Source organism: Pteropus alecto, unplaced genomic scaffold, assembly GCF_000325575.1.
Source record: "Pteropus alecto unplaced genomic scaffold, ASM32557v1 scaffold161, whole genome shotgun sequence".
Lineage (NCBI taxonomy): Eukaryota > Metazoa > Chordata > Mammalia > Chiroptera > Pteropodidae > Pteropus > Pteropus alecto.
This window is the reverse complement of record NW_006432943.1, coordinates 6,752,954-6,774,881: the sequence shown is the minus strand read 5'-3', so window position 1 is coordinate 6,774,881 and position 21,928 is coordinate 6,752,954. Positions and strand designations below refer to the sequence as shown.

At 36.9% G+C, this 21,928-nt stretch overlaps 1 protein-coding gene across 1 annotated transcript in view; it reads left to right on the top strand.

The window, feature by feature from the left end:
- The window catches only part of ANXA3 (annexin A3), a 49,516-nt gene extending 28,340 nt beyond the window's left edge, over window positions 1-21,176 (top strand). The window contains exons 7-13 of the mRNA XM_006907624.3: window positions 1,833-1,912; window positions 4,814-4,870; window positions 5,228-5,321; window positions 6,728-6,823; window positions 10,627-10,685; window positions 13,270-13,392; window positions 20,782-21,176. Of these exons, the coding sequence (XP_006907686.1) occupies window positions 1,833-1,912; window positions 4,814-4,870; window positions 5,228-5,321; window positions 6,728-6,823; window positions 10,627-10,685; window positions 13,270-13,392; window positions 20,782-20,841 (569 nt within the window). The 3' untranslated portion in view covers window positions 20,842-21,176. The remainder of the gene's footprint in view (window positions 1-1,832; window positions 1,913-4,813; window positions 4,871-5,227; window positions 5,322-6,727; window positions 6,824-10,626; window positions 10,686-13,269; window positions 13,393-20,781) is intronic.
- Window positions 21,177-21,928: the final 752 nt, after the last annotated feature.

Below are 21,928 nucleotides of genomic sequence, written 5' to 3'. Positions count from 1 at the left end.
AATGGTGACCATGCATAAGACATCCATCAAAGGAGGCTATCAACTTGGCCCTCATAAAAAGACCAGGCATTTTATGTGACTAGTGCAGTACAACGACACTATGGAGTCTAAATAAATAGAGAGCTGAATTCTGAACTCTCTCCAGTATTCTAAAGTTAATGGTGTGTGAGAGAATACTGAATCAGGGATTAAGAACTCTAGGTTCTGCTTCAGGCTCCTGCACTATTAAAACACCATATTTAGTTTTCTGTATCACATTGTACCTCAAATTTATAGAATAGTTGTTGGCTTGCATTGAAATTATTTTCATATTTTTACTCTACTTTGTATTATTTCCTGCAAAATATCTGTGATAAAAGGAAGTGTGGGGAGGCTACATGAGATCTCTATAAGATCTCATCTCGATAATTCTAAAATTATAAAATATTTTTTCAAATTCTCACAAATGAAAGCTTTATTCTTTGGCTTGATATTTTTAAATTATTTTTGTTCCTAATTAGAGTGATAGATCAATGCAACAATATCATGACCGTTAGGTAAATGATGCCTACCTAGTGTTAATATTACTTAGATAATTTATATTTATAGTGGATTTTGCTTATTCAAATTGCTCTGAAGAGTTAGAAATTTCATAAAAAGATTTCATGATTTACTAAATTCATGCTAGAAGAGTTTCTATCTCAACACAGTTCTTGCTATTAGCTAATCTGATATCACTTTCTATAACTGTCTTTTAGTGATTTAAAAGGACAAGCATTCATACGACTAATTTATAGAGCTCTTGAGAAAGATGCAGACAGAGTTCAAACAGCAACCTGGTGTCAGCCACATCCAGGTAGATAGTGGGTCCATGCAGATCACTATAAGGCATGGATGAAGCAGAACAGAGATTTAAAATTAGTGGACACCGCACATAACAAGCTATGCAAAAGGGGCTATAACTAGTCTACTAAAATATATGAATATACAGTTGTTATTTGTTATGGAAAAATAGTATGTTTTAGGGCAGCTTTCTTATTTTTGAGAAGTATCAAATAATACAGTCTATCTGTATGCATTAAGATTACGGTTAGGTTCAATAAGACAGAAAAATAACAGTGGCTCAGATAAGATATAGATGTATTTTTCTCATATGTAGAATAATTCTGGAGACAGGTAATTCTAGGACTGGCAGGATAGCGCTACAAAACTTTGAGCAATCCAGGCTCCTTCCTGCCTACTTTTATACCATCACTAATAAGTTGTCCTTATCTTCATAGTCCAGATTAGCCGCCTGAGCTCCAGGTATCAATCAACACACCAGGCAGTACGATGGAGGAAAAGACTAAGATGAGCATGAGCCATCCCTTAAAGAGATTTCTCAGCAACGTCATGTTTATCTGCCTACATTTCATTGCCAAGAACTTAGTTACAGAGCTATACCTAGCTAAGAGGAAAGCTGACAGTGTAGACTTTATATGGGGTGCGTTATGTGTTGATCAATATCAGGGTTCTGGTATTATGAAAGAAGGAGATCATAGAAATTAGAACCCATACTAGCAGCTTGTCCACTCTAATATTCCCAGGATACATATGTTCTTCAGTGCCATTGTCAGATGAAATGGACCTTGATTTGATCTAGAATGGAAATTCTTACTGTTCTTGTGCATCTACCACAATACATATTACAGTAGTAGTTACAAGAAGAATATATCTGTCTCAGAAGAGCACCACAAAGTTTTTAAAAAAAGCAAGATTTATTTTATCAGGTCCTCATTCTTTGCCAGTGTCAACTTTTTATAATAATATTTTTCCATTTGTCAAGGCTTAATTTCATTCTTTTTTGGTTTCAGTATATAAGAAGAGTCTTGGAGATGACATTAGTTCTGAAACATCTGGTGACTTCCGGAAAGCTCTGTTGACTTTGGCAGATGTAAGGCTTTATGTTTTACTTTTTAACTCCTCAATAAGCTGCATGACCAATAATAATTATTAGAGATTTTAAAAATAAGCAAACTGAGACCATGAGCTTGTAATTTTTCTTGTGAAATGATTTGCTCATTTTACATTTTCATTTGCATCAAGCAGTGTAATTAATCACCATCATAAAGTGTAACATAATGATGGAACAAAAAATTCTTTTTTTGGTTAATACATGGGTTAAAAGTGTTTTGCTTGGGTTTCTCAATACATTAGAAATGTTCTGATAATTCACCTGACATAAAACAACTTTTCATTTCCATTATAAGTGTCTCCATTTTTAAGAACATATTTATTTTTTTCTGGACCCGAAAGAATATATTTCTTTTGTTAGCATTTAAATTAAGTAGGAAGCATGATACAGAAGAATTATCTTCAGAGATGGGTATATCAGTCTTGGGATTTAAAAAAAAAAATTGGCTTGCTGCAACTTCATTCTTGAACCTTTTGAAGAGTTGCTAAACCATTTATGTGACCAAATGAGGCCACACCTTGCTGTCACTTTATAGGAAGCTCATGACTTTATAGTAAAGGTGGCAAGGTCAAGGATAAGATATAATTTAAGTCCCCTTTCACTGGCCTCTTTCAGCTGATTTATACAGCCCTTAATGTGTGGGAAAATCCCAACACGGTCTCAGCCTGAGGGCTAAAACAGCGCTTGTCAAAGTGAGACATTATGCCACTAGAAAATAATTTATCTTAACTTTGGCTTCAGTTGTTTTAAAATAGTGAAAACCTTTTAAAGATTGAACCTACAAACCCAATTTATGAGGCATTGCTGGAAGCATATTTTCTCAGAGGTTCATATTCAAAAGTGCACATCCATTTGTGTGTGCACATACCCACACACACCCACAGGAGGCAGTGGAGAGTAGGGCTTCAGGGCAGGGTTTTAAAATCAAACAGACCTGGAATCTTATGCTCTTCTGTTGCCTACTAGATTTATATGTCTGGACAAATTACTTTAACATTTAAAGCCTTTGTTTTTACATTTGTAAAATTAAAGTAATAATAGCACTAACCTCATAGGGTGCTTCAAAGATTAGATAGATGATAGATAGACAGACAGACAGACAGACGGACAATAGAGAGAAGATATGAAGTACTTAGCACATAGAAAGCGATCAATACATGGTGGTAGCAGATTATTATTATTAATACCAATGATAATCAGCATTTATATCATTGGAAAAGAGTGCATGATAAGAGAACAAGAAGGCAAACTAACAGTAGAGAATCAGCAGCACTTAAAAGAAGCAAATAAAGGAAATCATGCAAAAATCAGACTGGCATACAAGAGTCTAGTGTCTGAAAATAGGAACATGCATTTTAAAAATATTATATACAAATGTTTCATTCTTATAATTTTCAAAATAATTCAGGCAATCCTCTTTTCCCTCTCTTTCTCCCATCTTTCTATAATGTGCTCAAGTGTTTGTGCGTGAGCACACACTCACATGTAGCCACAAAGCCTTCAACAGTAGAGTTGGTAGGGAACTTGAGGGTTTTTTTTACTAGACTTTTTAGAGCAGTTTTAGAGTAGATTTACAGAAAAATTGAGTAGAAAGTACAGAGATCTCCCTTATGCCTTTCCTCCTATGCCCTCACTGTTTCTCCTATTATTAACATCTTGCATTAAGTGGTAAATTTGTTACAGTTGATGAATGAATACTGATACATTATTATTAACTAAAGCCCGTGGCTGTACATTGGGGTTCTGTGTTCTACATTAGCATCATACATTCTATGGGTTTTGACAAATGTCTGTTGTCATGTGACAACCATTACAGTATCATACAGAATGGTTTTACTGCCCTAAAAATCCTCTGTGCTCCAATTAATCATTCCTTTTCTTCCTACTGCTGAACTCCTGGCAACCATTGATCTTTTTACAGTCTCTATAGTTGCTTTTTCTAGACTGTCATATAATTGGAATTATATAGTGTGTAGCCTTTTTAGACTGTCTTCTTTACTTAGCAGCATGCTAAGTGTCTTTTCATGGCTTGACCGCTCATTTCCTTTTTATTGCCGAATACTATTCCATTATCTGGGTATTCTAATGTATATGCTTCACCTGTTGAAGAGCATCTTAGTTGCTTCCAAGTTTTGGCAATTATGAATAAAAACTTCTATAAACATTCATATGAAAATTTTTGTGTAAAAATAAGTTTTCAGTTCCTTGGGATAAGTACCAAGGAGCGTAATTACATAGTTAGAGTATGTGTAGTTTTGTTAAGAAACTGCCAGACTGTCTTCCAAAGTGGCTGTACCATTTCGCATTCCCACTAGCAAGGAATGAGAGTTCCAGTTGCTCCAAATCCTTGCCAGCAATATGGTGTTGTCAGTGTTTTGGATCTTACCTATTCTAATAAGTGTGTAGTGCTATCTTATTGTTTTAAGTTTCAGTTCCTTAATGACATATCATGTTGAGAACATTTTCATGTGCTTGCTTGCCATCTGTATATGTGATATCTTTTCAGAGCTTTTGCCCATTTTTCAATTGGATCGTTTGCTATCTCATTGCAGAATGTTGAGTTCTTTATGTATTTCGGATACAAGTCCTTTATCAGATATGTGCTTGTCAATATTTTCTCCCAGTCTTTGACTTGTGTTTTCATGCCTTTAAAATCTTTGAGTTTTCAGAGGAGGAAACTGAGGTTCAGAAAGTTATGTGATTTGCTACAAATTTCATGGCTTGTTAGTGGCAGAGCCAGAGCCCCGGATGCCTGATTCCTCTGTGCTACATGACCTCCACTAGAGAAGAATCTCTAAGATGCCCTGATGGTTGGAATACCATGTGTTAGAATTTTCTGTCTTTAAAAGGGTTGTACATGTTTTCATCTTCCCTGTTTAGGGCAGAAGAGATGAAAGTCTGAAAGTAGATGAGCATTTGGCCAAAAAAGATGCCCAGGTCAGTAACAGCGCAAAGAAAACATCTCCTTCAACTATTCCCCACCGCTGACTGCTTTCTCATTTCTGTGGCACCAGCTGGGGCTGTTTGTTGTTCTCCTGTCCTGTCTGAAGGAGAAGCCTGAAGGTTGGGGATCACCCACTCAGCTCTCCGCCTTCCCTGGTTATTTTCCCCCTATTTCCTGTCGCCCCAGCCATCAGATTTCTAGTCTACTAATGCTAAAGACAAGAAACTCGAATAATTCTCTCTCTTACATTTAAAATGAAGTAAACCTCCCACTCTTCTCATTCCACCTCCTCAAAAAGAAAGAGAATTGTGTTCGTACTAACATTTAAGTCTTCCTCCCTTGTCCCATAGATTCTCTATAATGCTGGTGAGAACAGATGGGGCACGGACGAAGATAAATTCACTGAGATCCTATGTTTAAGGAGCTTTCCTCAACTAAAACTAAGTAAGAACTCACGATTCGTTTGGCTTTGTGTTGTTTTGCAAATGCCTTTTGGGTTTAATATACAAAGTTCTAGAAAATGAAGTTAAAAATTGCAAAGGTTCCATTTTTATGTATCGACAGTTTAGGAAACAGTATAGGGAAGCTTTGTTCCACGTCAAGGCAGAACTGACACCGCTCTTGTTTCCCCTGGAGGCTGAGTCGATTACCTAGTGAGCGGCAGGTAATAGATGGGAAAGGGACAGCAGGAAGAAGAATAGGAGCAGACCTCTGAGGTGAGAGCAGAGAGGAGTGTTCCTATGGGATGGAGGAGCCTGACTGCATTGCTTCCACCCCAACTCCTCCCTATTTAGCCACTATCTAGAAAAACTGTGCATCTCTGTTAATGCTTTAATATGAATTAACATTCAACTCTTTCTGATATGAAGGTAAATGGGGGAAGGGGAACAGCTCTCTCTGTCAGACCAACTATTATGTGGATCGACTAAGCACCCACTCGCTCACTCTGCATCTCCCTGAACCATTCTGGAAACAAAAGCACCCAGAAGCCTAGAACACCATTTACTGTGAACATGTGACTGTGGCTTCCAGGTGGAGGTCAAGAGAACAACCACAGTGCACAACTCAGCTTCTTCTGAGTTCATGGAAAAATGAGGAAAAAAAGATATTACCATGACTTTTTAATTCTGTGATTGCCCTCCCTTAATTTGGGCATTAAAATTTCATTTATAAAATAATGGTAATAGTTTATCATAGTTACTTTAGTAATATCTTTATTTGAAAAATAAAAACCAAACAATCCTAGATCTCTTTCTCCAAAATTTTTTTTCTCAAAATGTACTTGGAAGAGATTTACCCGGCTTGCAAAATACGCCTGTATACTTGGTGAGGTACATACAGGTTTTGCTTTGGGGTCAAAACTGATCAAGAATTTCGCATGCCTTCTGGTCAGTGTGAAGTAGGCCACACTCCCTTAGGAATGTACTTGGCACAAAGGCGTCTTCACACTTAAGATTTCTCTAGCAGATAAAACACATTTGATTAATGGCCACACTTTTGTTTCCCAGGTGCTGCAATAATTTTAAAATAGCCGACCTTACTAGATAAATTATTTATTATTTAACTTTTCAGGCTATTTTAAATGCTAACAGCCTGGGAAGAGGGAAGGGAGAGGAGAGAGAGAAGATCATTGAAGAAAATAGCCTATGAAGTTCAAGTTTTATTGTAGATGATTTTTTTAAAGAAATGAAAAAAAACTTCCACGTTCAATCAAATTTTGATGACTTAAGGGAGTTTTTGAGCTTGCTACTTAACAACTTGATTTTGCTGCATGTCAAATCAAGAACTGGAATATTTTCACGTGTGGTCAGCTGGGATGTTTTAAATGTTTTTGTGATGCTGCTTTTTAGCATTTGATGAATACAGAAATATTAGCCAGAAGGACATTGAGGACAGCATAAAAGGAGAATTATCTGGGCATTTTGAAGATTTGCTGCTGGCCATAGGTAAGCCCTTGAGTGCTTATAAACCGAATTGCTTTGCACTTGTTTTTTATGCTCCCACAGCCCCCAGCATAGTCCGCAGTACACACGATATACTCAACAAATATTGTTAAATGGATGCATGAAAAGTTATCGTTTTATGTCTTACTGTGCTTTTAACTATGTATTTGACTTGTCACCATGTTTGGATTGTAAACTCCTTGAGAGGTAAAAATATTACATTTCTGAGCTTTGTTGAAAGCTGAGACCTAAGCCAATCTGGTACTTCACCATTTTGGGTTATTTTGGAAGATGTCAGTGGCCTACAAAAGTTGAGCTCAGGTCAGAACTATAGGTCTCCTCCGCCTTGGCTGTGCTACCAGGCGAGTGTATCGAAAAGTAAGTCACTGACCGAATCTGTTCCTAGAGAGACACGTGGTTTAACAGGCAGACAAAAACACCGTTATATAAGCTGAACTGCCTTCTCAATGAGGTCTCAGCAGCCTGTTCCTTTAGGCACCCGAAGAACATTTTGCAATAAAGGTTTGTTCAGAGGAATGTGACATTCTTCAAAGACAGGATTCAGTCAGAGTCAGGCAAAAAAGAACCTGTTATCTGTTAAGCGCTTGTACACACACAAGATTGTTAGGAATCTTAAGCCACTTTAATTTATGGTGGCTACTGGGCTTGCTACAGGCTTCCTCCCTACTAAATCCAAGATTGGAGTACCTGTACTCCACATGTCTTGTCATTTCATCAATGAAAAATCTTTTCTAACACCCATCATGATAATTAATAGCTCCTCTAGTGAGGTAAAGCTAGTTGATGTCTAAGAGTGACTTTTTCTGGAGCGAGCCTCTGATTCATCCTAAAACGTTAATCACTACCTCTGGAGGTAAACTCCCAACCATGGTTCCTCAAACTGTATTTTTAAATAAATGCTCACCTGGCACTTACCATGTGCTCAGCACTGTGCCAGATTCTTTATGAATATCAATCCATTTAAGCCTCACAACACCCCCATGGATTAGGGACTATTATTATCCTCTTGGTAGAGACAGTAAACCTGAGGCACAAAGAGGTTACCCAGGGAATACCTGGTAGAGCTAAAATTCTAACCCAGGCAATCAGGCTCCATGATCTTTGATGCTAACCAGCCATTTCACGTGCCGCTGTGTAGATATAGACTGAAACACACATATACCACACAGTCCATGTTGAAGTATTTTAAAGTAAATTACAAAAAATACACCAGGAGCAAGCACTCCCTTAGTTCAAAGCCCCATTCTCAGAGCTTCCTTCACATATGTTATATCACTTAACTTCTGATCCTCTCTTCAGTGCCAAGAATAGGCTTTTTTATCCAAGTGCTGCTCAAAAAAAAAAAAAAAAAATACCGTTGACTCTCATTGAATTGCTGAAAGATTGGCCAAGAAAGAAAAAAAGCTTCTTTTTCAATTGAAAAAAAAAAAAAAATGGAATAAAGATCAGTCTCCATAATTAGTTCTGAGAATATTCCAGTGGCAATAATATAGTCGGTTAAATTTTTTCCATTTTGGATTGTTAATCTTTATATCAGTTTTGCCTTTTACCTAGCCTGCTGTAATATTTGAAAAACTTTATTGAGATGTATGAACTCTCACTCGTTGATCTAAGAAGGATTCTTGGAAATATACATTGAATGATGCACTAAATTTGGGCTATAATGTACATTATATCAACTAAAAGACCTTATAATTCAACTAATTTAAAGTTCAAGATATATCCCACTTTCATTTTCTATTTCAATTTACCATTGGAATACATCAAGTTTTTAAAATCTTCACTGAGATATAACTCACATACCATAAAATTCACCCACTCAAAGTGTGCAATTCAGTGTTTTTTAGTGTATTTATAGGATTATACAACCATTACCACAGTCTAAATTTAGGATATTTTTATCAGCCCCAAAAGAAACCCTGTACCCATTGGCAGTCCCCGCCCCCCCTCTGGCCTTGGTAACCACTAATCTACTTTCTGTGTTAATAAATCTATCTGTTCTAAATATGTCATATACAAGGATTCTAATACAGTATATCAACATATAATTTTTTATATGGAAACCCATCTGAGCTGTATCATCTTAGAAATGCATAATAGGAGCATTTCTAGTTGTCAAATCTGGACTTAGATAAGGAGAGGCCATATTCAAAAAGACTATTGCAGTAGGGAGAACACTCATTTCAGCAATGTGCGGGAGTCTCAAAATCAACAGAAAAGGCGTTTCTCTCAAGGGGAAGTTGGATAAGCAAGGGAGCATGAACGCTGGGGTTTGACAGGAAATGTGTCTTGCTCTGTCAACTGATTCTCTTGAGTTTTAGTGCTTGCTCAGTCGAGGGTGGGGAACCAGAGTTCAGGGACATGCCGGGAGGAGACAGGACTGACTAAAGTTTGGTCAAGACAACACAGAGGGTAAGAAATGGGCAACCGTGAACACTTGGTCATCATAATTAATTTCAATGAATTCCCTGAGTTTCAGAGATTTCTGAGTTTCCCTATTTGTGATGTTGGATGCTAAGCAAGCTTCCTTCCACCACATTTACCACCACCTCCCTAAAAGTATAGGCCATGAGAAGCAGGCCTAGTGCTTAAGAACATAAAGCAGAAGACAAGCTCAAGGGTTGTAAAAAGAAAGGGTTCTTTAAGGATTTCGTTTAGAGAGAGGGAGATGATTGAAAAGCTTAATAGGATGAAAGTAAGCATAACAACTTTTGATTAAAGTATTAAGTCTTGCTTAATATGAGTCTGAGAAAAAATAAGTGATACCAATTCTAATGGTTGATTTCTTTTTAAAGTTCATTTCGAACACTTTTCATGTTTGTCCCAGATTCCCTGTGAGTTTCTAATGCACTTCCACTTCTATTTCCCTGAAGTCAGTTACACAAACTAAAGGCCTTTTTCACTTTCTTTAAGAGAAAGTCTGTAAGGCACTATGAGAAAACTACTTATTCTTGTTCTCATCTCCACAACTCATTATAAAATGTATTCACTTTTGGTCAGATTCCTACCTGCAGATTACATGTAAGATTATAAAACTAGTTGTGTTGCAATAAATAGGTTTACTCACTACAAACTTTTCTGTTTGACAATTTTCACTTTATTTCAAGGATAATTAATTTGCTCATGTTTCTACCAGTTTCCTTTTTTGTGTTTTACTTCTGCTTTATTTTATTTTATTTTTTTAAAAAATAAAGAATGGAAAGATTGCAGGGTTTTTTGCTTTTATTGTTATTGTGGCTGAATTTAGATTACAGGTGCTGGTTCTAATATAATTACTCTAACCAACCTATAAATTCTAATCCAGCCGCTTAGTAGAAAATCTATTTGAAAAACGGGTTTTAGATTGAACTCCAGTGCCCCCTTCTTACCTAATGAGTTATTTGGAGCAACATCTCTGCAGTCTTTAGACTCAAGTTATTCATCAGTAGTCAAAGCTGTTAGAAAAGGAGCAACGATACACCCTAGGGAGTTATCAGTGTGAGCGTAGGTGTCCATGTGTGTGGAATCTGGAGATGAGTCAGTTGATGTGGGAGTTTCTTTGGCAGGTAATTTTATTTTCCCAATGGCTAAAGATAATTACTGTGCTAAAGTTCTGTGCAAATATTATATTATCGGGTTTTGAAATTCTGGTTAAGCATTCATTCTTTCATTCCAAATTAAGGCTGCTATTAGGGAGGGTAGAGAATAGTATGGTTACCCAAATAATCCTTTTTAAAAAACACATTACTGTATATTAACTCAAATTCTATTAAATGAAACTGAATATTATTTTACTTTTTATACAGTTCATTGTGCAAGGAATATGCCTGCCTTTTTAGCTGAAAGACTACATCAAGCTTTGAAGGTTGGTCTGGAAATTTCATACACGATCTTAGCTTCCCTCAAGGAGAATGTAAAAATAGTGCTTAATATCAATGGAATTTCATACTTCTTTTCCACTTTGATGAGTTCTCTTTTGTAGCTAATTTGTCTACTAATTTGTCTCAGGGGTTGATAATGAGTATCCTAATCATTATAGAGAGAGGAACAGTGAAGTGCTGACAAAATTATTTCCCCCAGTTCACGTCATGTGTGTGCAGTAGAACTTGTTTTAGAATGCCAACTCTCAAACTTGACCCATTAGGCTTAGTGGCATCTCAGGCCAGGCTGCCTTACTTAAAATAAACCGAGCTGAGTCAGCAGCCTTTCACAATATGGAAACAACCATGTCTTCTTGTCCATTGCTGCTGCTAGATGGTGAACTCCATGAGTACAGGAGTTTTTGTTTCTCTTTTATATCTTTAGACCCTAGCATGTGGCCGGGCACATGGAGCATGCTTGCTTCAGTTTCTTTACTGGACATTTCCTATGGAAGTCCACATGCACCTTCAGAGTTATGTCCAAAGTGAACACATCATTTCCCTTATCTCACCTCCCACCCCAAGTCTGCGCCTGTCGTGTGTTCAGTCATCTCCATGGATAGCCCTGAACGGGACCAAAAGTTTTGCCTCTTGGGATACTGATTTTAACCTGGTTATCAAGAAACAAAAGAAACTTTTTAAGCTGGTTATTAAGAAAGAAACTTTGACCCTCCTACCTGTCCTGCCCAAGAGATTCAGATAGAAAAACCTACTTCAAAAAGGAGAGTTTAGGATGCGGCTATAGCCTAATCTGAATTAAGTATGGGCTTCCGGCAGGGGCCTGTTAGCTCCATACTCTGTGTCCCATTGTGTGAGTTGCCTAGCAAGAATTTGCCTGCCACATGTGTGTGTTCTGTTCTTCTTCAACCACTTGTAAATCACCCATTCTCACTTCTGAAGTCTAATACCCTGCCCCCACCCTTTTCTCCTTTGTCCAAATGTCATATATACCCAATGTTGCCTCACTGTCTTTGGAATTTTCATGCTTATGTGAATTCTCCACACTCATGTATTTAAAATTCCATTTTCTCCTGTTGATCTCTCTCTGTTAATTTGATTATTAGCCCAGCTAGAACTTAGAAAGTGGAGGAAAAGTATTATTATTTTTAACCCCCAGAGCCCTAACAGGGACTGGCCTTGCCCAGCTGTCTGAAGCCGTGCCATTCCTCTCTGTGCCTCAGCCACCTTGGCCGTTCTGTTCCTCAGCTATGCCAAGTCTCTTCCCATGTCTGAGTCTTTGCATTTGTTGTCCTCTCTGCCTGGAATGTACCTTTTCCAGACCTATCTATGGCGGGCTCCTTCTCATCTGTCAGGTCTCTGTTCAAATGTCACCTCCTAAGAGAGGTCTTCTCTGACTACACAGGTCAGTAGGCTCCCTTTCAGTTACACTCAATTCCATAGTTCTTACTATTAAACAATTTGTTAATTTTCTTTACTGACCATTTCCATCCATTTGAACATAAACTCCATGAGAATAGAGGTATTTTCTGTATTTTTCACTACCATGTACACAGTATATGGAACGATGCCTGGCATATAGTAGATACTCAATAAGCATTTGTTACGTGAATGGTGTCAACATCCACCTAACTGCTGAGAAATTTTGCATTCTTCCTCTCCTCATTCTCCTCGTAGATACATCAAGTTTTGTCATTTACTTTTATAAGCATTTCTTAAATCTACCCATTGTTCTCCATCTATACTGACAATTTTCTATGTCAGGCCATCATCATCTCTTTTTTTGTCCTTGCAGTCACCTCTGGTTAAGTTTCGCATCTTCTCTTATTCTGTCATCTTCACTCTTCTTCTGCCCTGCAATCCATTCCTCATGCTGCTGTGAAAAGGATCTTCTAAAACCACAGATTTGCTCTGATCTCAATGCTCTCACGTTTAAAGGCTGAAGTAGTTCTTCATACTTGGGATTAAATCAGAATTTCGTTTCATGGCTTATCAGGTCTAGCCTTTCCAGACACATCTCTTGCTGTTTCTCCCCATTATTTGTGTACTCTTGAATGTGGCGTTCTTTCTTGCCCTAAACCTTCACATATGCTGTTTTCTTTACTAGAACATTTTCCCCTCTCTCTGTGAATCCCACCCTTTCTTTTCTCCTGACTATTTAGGCCTCAGCTTAAATACCACTTTCTCAGATAGAACTTTTCTAATCCTTAATCTTTAATCCTTAATCCTTAATTAGGCTCCCCTAATATATGTTCCCATAGCACCCAATATTTCCTATGTGTCAGATATTGTAATAGTACAGTATAATTTGACATATAAGAAATATTGGGTACTTTACAAAATTGGAAGTTTAACACGGGTATCTCATCTCCATTTTCAGCATTTGGAATGGTACAGGCACAGAGTAAGTGCCCCAAAAATAGTTCTTGAGTAAATGAATGATGAAGTTTGATGATAACTGAGTGAAGAAGAGTCACTGTGGTTGATTATTTTGTGCACCATTGTCTCTTTCTTATATAGATCTATATGTTGTTTTGTGATTGATGAGATTTGTATTGCATTTCTTAACAGGGTGCTGGAACTGATGAGTTCACTCTGAACCGAATAATGGTTTCCAGATCAGAAATTGACCTTTTGGACATTCGAGCAGAGTTTAAGAAGCAGTATGGCTACTCCCTAAATTCAGCAATTAAAGTAAGTCTCCTCTTAAAAATAGTAAGCACATTTTGCCTTTCGCTACCTATTTCCTTTCCCTTATAATCTTTAGAATGTGGAGATGTGTGACTTAGATTTCTCCCTCCTTGTCAATGCATAAATGTGTTTTCTGGATTTAAAATAGTAATAAAAAAAATGCCCTTAAAGATAGAGACTATTTTTTCAATTCTAGAAGCTCAGGCACACAATGGATGCTCAATTTTTTTTTTTTTTAGGATTTCGTGGCCATTAATTTTTCTTCTTTTGTGAGTAGCATATGCAGGTTTTTCACCTATTTTTTTATATTGCAAGGTTTTTTTAAAAAATCTATTTCAGTGTTTCTCTATGACAATAGGAGGAAAGAACAATACATGTTTTAAATTTCCTCTTTGTCTGCAGCTCAGAGTTCATTTTAGTATATTAGAAGCTTTCTCATTCTTTTTAACAGCTGCATATCATTCCATTATTTGTATATTTGTACCCACCACATCAACAGATGTTTCCTTGTTTCTTGCTGTTACAAACAATGTGGCAATATGCATATACAGTTTTATAAGATATAAATGTATCTGTGGGATAAATCCTCAGAAGTAGATAGGATTACTGAGACAGATGTAAATACATTCGTAATTTTGGTAACTACTAGCAATTAACCTCTGTTTGCACTTCCATGAAGAATGTATGAATTCTTGTTTCTCCATAGTTTTGGCACAGAGGGTGTTTTTAAGCTTATGGGTTTTTACAATATGATAGGTAAGAAATCGTATCTCACTGTAGTTTTGAATATGCATTTTTCTTTTTTTCTTAATATGCATGAGGCTGGAACATATTTTCATGTTTTAAATACCATTTGCATTTCTTTCTGTGATGTGTTTTTTTATGTTCTTTATCTATTTTTCTATTGGGTTTGATGTTTTATTTATTTATTTTTTGGTCAATCTCTAAGACCTCTTTTCATATAATTTAGATTACCTTTTGCCTATGAATTGTAAATGTTTTCCCAGTTTGTTATTTTTTTCTTTGACATGGCTGAAAGTGTTTTTCTATGAGTTTTGCATCAAATTAAATTTATCAATCTTTTATAGTTTCTTGAGTTAAAAAAAAAAAAGATCCCTTAGATTCTATCATTCTGAATGAAAATCTTCCTGAAATGTGTTACACAATTTTCTTTCTGTTTTAAAAAATGAAACCAGTTTTCATTGTTCTCAAGTAAGACCTGTAAAAATTGTGTAAGAGACTTCCATACATAAACTAATGACTCAAAAGTCATAATCCCAATAATAATATGGCAACTAGGAAATGATGAACTAAGGGGCTTAGACCTGCTTGTCAGTCTTCCATTGAAGACTGTTCTGTACCTCAGCCTCCCAGATGGCATACAAGTCTCCAGTAAATGAGTAATAGAATGTCAGTCCAGGCTGCATCCCTGAAACAAACTGGGAGCCCAGGTTGCTGAACAAGCACCAAACTGTCCCAGCCCTCAGGGTCACTGGCTAGAGAATAAAGATGGAGTCTAGGGCAGCCTTCACAGACGTCCCACAGGTCTTGCTATGCTTCAGCCTTATCCACCCTATGGATGTCTGGAGAAAATCAGCTTTGGAGAGCATCAGGCCCATAGGTGGAGACAAGTGGATCCAAATCAGTGTAGAGTCACTGAGGCCCTAGCTCAGACGTGGAGCCCAGAGGACAAACATAGCCTGGAAGAAGGACGCATTTGCTCTGCGTGCTGGTGGTCCAAAGTCAAGGAATCCAAACCATCCATATACCTAGTCCCTAGCTTTAGGATTATTTATGTACCCTGTGCATCCTGATCCAGGGCACCAGCCTCTCTCAAGCCCCTATGAAGCTGGAGTCCCATGCTCAGTCCCATGGCTGACATTCAGCCATGGCCACCAGGCCCGCCTTGGTTTAGTCTGCATTCCTGTGTCACCATGCACCCTTGGAGTCCTTGGTTTAACCCTTGAGATGGCACTACCGAGATAGCTACCCTTGACTAGGTACACGTGTTAGCCTGGGCCTTTTGGCAGCCATCTTGAGAACATTCCTGCCACAGTCTCCACAAATGGTCTTTGGATGAATGAGCGTATGAACATTCATCAGCTAGATGCGTTCACCAAAATCTCTTTCTTCAACCAGTGCTTTTGTTTTTATACTAAACCTTTGCAGAAAAAGATCCATGCCTAAGCTGAAATCAGGAACTTACTCAAAAACGCAACTCTGAGATTGTGCCTGGGGCTTGGTACAGATTTCATCAACTGCTCACACTCAATGCAATTTGAATCGATTCTGACACATTATAATAGTTTCAATCAACAGAGGAAGATTCAATAACGTTAACCATATTGTTCTTACTGAGGCAGAAAAGTAGACTCATACATTTTATAAAGATTGTCAGTAACAAGATTGAAACATAAAGAGGGCTTTCAGTTCACCCTCAGCAAACTAGAAAATTAAATTAACCAGCTCTCCCTCCCCCAATAGTCTCGGTAATTGAAGCTTATTGTATTAGGAAACATTTAAACTATTGGTATCTTGATAGAAAGAAAAATTCATTGCTGAAGAGTTCAGTTTGTAATTTAAAATTATATAAGATTTCTTCTTTTCTACTACCTATCATACATTATTAAGTAATATCATTACATTTTCACTATTGATGAATAGGTGAAAACCTATTCAACTGGTTCAATTTCTGTAATTCAGGAGCTAGAGTTCCATTTTGTATATTGTAGAGGAGAAACTTTCCTCACCCCTTTAAGTTTCTTTCAGCTGGTCTAATAATTAAATCTACATGAGACTGATTAACAAGAGAAAATAACCAAATTTAATTACATACAAATGCATGGAAACCCCACGTACATGAGAGAGTCATAGACCCCCACGTATGTGAGAGACTCAGGGACAGAAAGTTAAAATGAGGTATATGGGACATTCCAAGCTAAGGATGAGGTAAGGTGCCTTGGAGCTTCAGTGGGTCACCGCAGGATGACAAGAAGAGCAGATGTTTAGTACTTTGTAGTTTGCCCTGCCATACAGATAGGTCAAAAACGGTTATCTGGGACAATCTCATTATGGGCAAGGCCCCTAATTCAAATTCTTCTAGGTAGTTAAGTGGGGGAAGGGGAAGAAGTTTCCCACAGGGTCTCAATTGCCTTTAGCTTAAAATAATCTGCATACCATAGAGACACATCTTGGGGTGACTGGTTCTGAACCCCTACAATATTATCCAGGACTTTGGTTCTGTCTTCTTCCTTCTGCCTATTTTTTAGACATTTCTCTGCTCATTAACACCTGTCTCAGGCAATGATTGTTGGGAAAGAGAAGGGAAGAATATAAGTGAAAAACAAATGTATATCTCTTATTAATAAAATATTCATAGAAAATATGTGTGAGATTACATTTTTGGTAGATTTCCTTGACCAACAGATTAAGTGCCTATTTAACAAATAGCACAATTCCAGTCTCTTTAAGGGAAAAAATAGTAGCCACTCTCAATTAACACATAATCTATGTGTAGACTTGAGGTGGGCATAAATAAAACAGACAATAATAATATGAAATAACGTATAATTAAATACTAGATTGTAGGGTACAGAAGATAATAATATAGAAATTGAGAGTAAAAGAAGTTTGGGATTAGATAGGGAATGTTTCTTAGGAAAATGGGTTTGAGCCCACCTTTCAGATTACTATGCATGTGTTAAGCGTCTTTTATGGGCCAGGTGCTATGCTATTCAATCGGGTCTCAAAGGTGAATGCTCTAGAAACATGTATGATAAGAAGTAGGAGGGGGAAAACGTAAAAAGGCACTTGACTGATTAGAAAGTTTACCTTGGAGAATGTTAAAAAATGAAATCCAAATGGCAAGATGAATTCGATTGAAAAAGAACTCTGAGATCATGAAATTTGTATTTCATTTATTCAATGAAAAATACTTATTGAGTGAGTAATGTGCTAAGCTCGGGGTTACAATTATAAGCAAAGAAAGAAGTTTTCTATCCTTACGGAATTACAAATAAATGTGAGATTATACCTATGTTAAATATAAAGAAAAGAGATATGTTATAAGATCATGTACTAGGTAGATTTGACCCATAGGAGTGGTTTCTATGAGGAAGTTATGATTCAGATTGAAAATGTGTGGACAACATCAAGGTAAAAGTTGTTGGAGTTGGGAGTCAGTAGAGCATTCCAACAAAGGGAATTGCAAGTGTAAAGTTCTGTGGTGGAGGAAAAATAATTAAAAATAAGGCTGGAGGGACCAGATCTTGAAGGACCTTTTGGGCAATATTTAAGAATTTTGTCTTTAGCTTAAGAGCAATGGAAGTCATTGAAGCATTTTAGTTTTAAGTACTTAGTGTCATGATTAGAAATACAGTTTGAAAAGATCTCTATGACTGTGGAGAATGAATTAGATGTAGGATAGAAGAGATGTGGGGTGATGAGTTATATTGGTCCTACTAGAGTAGCTATGACTGGGTAGTGCAATGTCATAATGCAAAGCAACTGGTAATGCAAAGAGAGGAAAGAGCAAAGACTCAGAAGACATTTAGGAGTTAAAATTAAGATACTTGGTGTAAGGAACAGGGAAGAGCAGTGTCAAGGATGACTCCCAGATTTGACTTGGAAAACAGTCCCCGCAAGAGTTTCAGGTTTTAGGGCTGTTTGGGTTGGGTTGGGTTGGGTTGGGTTGGGTTGGGAGTGGAGGAGAGCATTTATGAGTTTGTTTTTGTGGATATTAAGTTCGAGATGTCTTTGGAGCATGTAAGTGGAGATGTCAAGCCGGTAGCTAGTGGGGAGATACATTTTCAGAGACAATTATGTTATTGAATCCTTGGACATGAATGCATATCCTCTGGGGAGAAAATATAGGTTGAAAAGAGAAGAAAGCTGAGAACTGAGATTTAAACATTGCTAATAATTAATGCCTGCGAAGAAGACAAAAGTGGAAATGCCAGAGAGGAAGGAAAAGCCAGGACTACTTACAGGAAAAGTAAGGACTACTTATTTGATGGATATTGTGGTCATTGAACTAGATTTACCAAACAGTAAGATTCGATACCTTCGAGCAGGGGTCCCCAAACCCCTGGTACCAGTCTATGGCCTGTTAGGAACTGGGCCGCACAGTAGGAGGTGAGTGGCGGGCCAGTAAAGCTTCATCTGTATTTGTAGCCACTCCCCAGTGCTAGCATCACCACCTCAGCTCCACCTCAGATCATTGGGCGTTAGATTCCTATAGGAATTCACCAGTCCCTGGTGCCAAAAAGGTTGGGGACTGCTGCCTTGGAGAATGCAGATTGATGAATTTAGAGTCAAGGAAACTAATGACAAGAGATGGGAGCCTGTAGTAGATTCGTTGTGGTGAGAATGGAAAAAAAAATAATTTAAAAAACACCACAAAGAAATAATTGGCAAGATGGTAAATGCAAAGGATAAAAGGTGGGATCAAAGTTGGGGGAAGAGGGAACCCCTGGTACCACTGTTAAAAAGAGGCCAACAGAAACTTTTCATTGCTTTTTTTCTTTTGTTTGTTTATTGCTGGAATATTTTTTAAGCATTTTATTTTATTTTATTATTAGTTTCAAGTATATAATACATGAGTTAGACATTAATATAGTTTATGAAATGATCCCCCCGCTTACTCTGTCACCCATCTGGCTCTACACACAGCCATTACATTACTGCTGACTGCATTCCCTATGCCGTGCCCCCCATCCCCGTGACCATCTATCAACTACTAATTTGTACTTCTTTAGCCCTTCATCCCTTTCTCCCAGCCTCCCAACCCCCCTACCCCTGACAGTCACCAGATTGTCCTCTATATTTGTGAGTCTATTTTTGATTAGTTTGTTCTTTTTGTTCCTTAGATTCTGCATGTAAATGAAATCATATAGTATTTATCTTACTCTGTCTGACTTATTTCACTCAGCATAATAACCTCTAGGACCATAACATGTCATTGCAGATGGTAGGATTTCATTTTTTTATGGCTGAGTAATATTCCATTGCATATATGTAGTTAGTTTCTTAAGGACAATTAATGGCCTAACTAGGAAGCCATAAATTATGTTCAAAGGTTTTGAAAATACACTGTTTTTGTGTGTGTGTGTGTGATAAAATTTCTAAAATGCCATGTAAATAACATAGCTATCTTACCAGAAGGCATAAGGGTGCAGAGGTAGGAGAAAAGGATAAATATTTGTTTCCTGCCTACGGTGAGTCAGAATTTTAGATATAGCTCTGTGTTAAGCTTACTCGGATGTATTTTCTCAACTAAGTGATAGAACCCCTAATTTTTACAACTTTGATCAGAGACGGCTGGAGGAAGCTGTTTTAATACAAAGCAAGAGCATTGATGACTCATCAGCAGTTTGAGACATGATTACATGTGGCAGAACAAGACAAGAAAACCAACAGGGGAAGAACTAAAATCTATATAAAACAGAAGTTTGTATGTTAATGCCTGTTGTGTCTTATTATGAAAGTAATGCTTAACCTCGTTTCTAAGTGACCCTTCTCCATTGCTTCCTATACATTATCACTTATTTAATATTTACCCCAGTGTGATACGTAAGTGATAAGAAGTTGTCACTGTTTGAGTTGCTTTGAATAAAATGATGTGAAGTTTTTAGGTTACCTCTGTTAAAAGCCAAGTTTTACCTCTAATGCTATGTAAAAGTTTTACCTTTTTTGCATAGCAAACATGACATCTTTGTACTTAAAGCCTCAATCCCACATGGTATCTTTTCTGAACCAACGTCATTTTTGGCTGGCCTAGGGGAAAGGAACTGAGAAACACACTCTTTGAGGATGTAGTTCATTTCACTTTCATAAGTCAGGCAGTATAGATGGTGTTAAGGCTCCAGGCTACTGGGTTCTAATACTGTCTCTGTCGCTAATTCTCTGTATGATTTGGGACAAGGTTCCTAACCTCTGTTTTTCTCATTTTACTTATCTATTAAATGGAGTTACTTATGGTACCTACTGCTTAGAGTTCTTCTAAAAGTTAAAGTAAGTTAGCCCTTAAAAGAGCAACTGTTGGGTAAATATTAATATATATTATTAAAACTATAATTTTTAAAGTTTTGTTTTAAAATTAATATTATATAATATCTTATAATTGGTGCGATATTATTTTATTAAACCAAAATTGAAACTTATTGCAATATATCAGGAAGAATTTAAACATTATTATATATTATAAAGAAGATGCTAGGCTGGAAGATAATTACACTCAGGTATGAATGGATAAAGGAATTATAGGTGCATTTTACTAAATGGTAAAGGTCAAGAGTCTCATGTGAATTCCTAGTGCTGTGGGACTTGATTCATTTATGGTCTCTTTATTATTTATGCTATATTTGTCCTTTCCATGGGTCCTGTTTTCTGCAGTCGGATACTTCTGGAGACTATGAAATCACACTCTTAAAGATCTGTGGAGGAGATGACTGAGTCAAGAACATCATCTCCAAAGGTTGTTTGCTTCCATGATGGGCTTCTCCAACAGCTCTGCTTACTTCTCTTTCACGGGATTTAAAAGTACAAGAAGTATAAACAGCAATCTGTTTTTCGTAACAGAAATTGTCATTGTTCCATAACAACAACAAAGTGATTATCTTAAAGTATTTCATCATAATGTAGTAGTTTATAAGTGAAAATTTAAAATGGTATAAAGAATCCGCTAATACTCTCCAAATTATATTTCTACTTAGGAAGTGAGAATCATTGTACAGTTCTAAAACATTAAATGCAAAAACAAGGTAATAAAAGTTGTCACCTTTGTTAAATTGTCTGGTTTTCTTTAGCGTCTACCAATATCTTTGGTACTTGGTGCCAATAGCTAATGATATTTTATATGTTTTCGTTACAAAAGCTGTTGCTGCTTCAATTTATCTATTACCTTATTAATCACATTCATCTTTAAGAAAGGAATAAAAAAGATGTATGTTACCCTGACTACCCTTTCTAGTTATGATCAAGCTATAAGAGTGGCAATGCATACTAAGTTACTTTAGACCTCAGAAAATTTCTGCTGAACTATTAATCTAACCACTTCCTGACTAAATGGCAAGAATGAATTGTGGTTGTTTTATGCTAAATACTTCTTTCCCAGAATGGGTATCTAGAATCAAGTCTCTAAGATTTCTTTTTACTCTAAAATAAGTTTGCAAAACTATGCATTTAAAAAATCCTTCATGTTATCTTTGAAAGGTACCTAATATGAAATACCTTGACTAATATAAAATATATGATGTAAAAAATTCCACTTGGAATTATTAGTCTGGACTAGAAAAGAAATAATGTGTAAGAGATAGAAAGAGTGATGTGTGGGTCCAGAGCTTTTAATCAATGTATTCCACTGGTGAACATTCCTGAGACCTTTTAAAAAGATAGAGAAGAAGTTACTTCTTGCCCTGGGATTTCCAAAATGCATATGGGGATAAAGTGCAAGGATTTAGAGTCCTACTCACCTGGTTTTGGCTTTCTGCCCTACCATTTACTAGCTCTATGACCCCTGGCAACTACTAAGCCCTGCTAA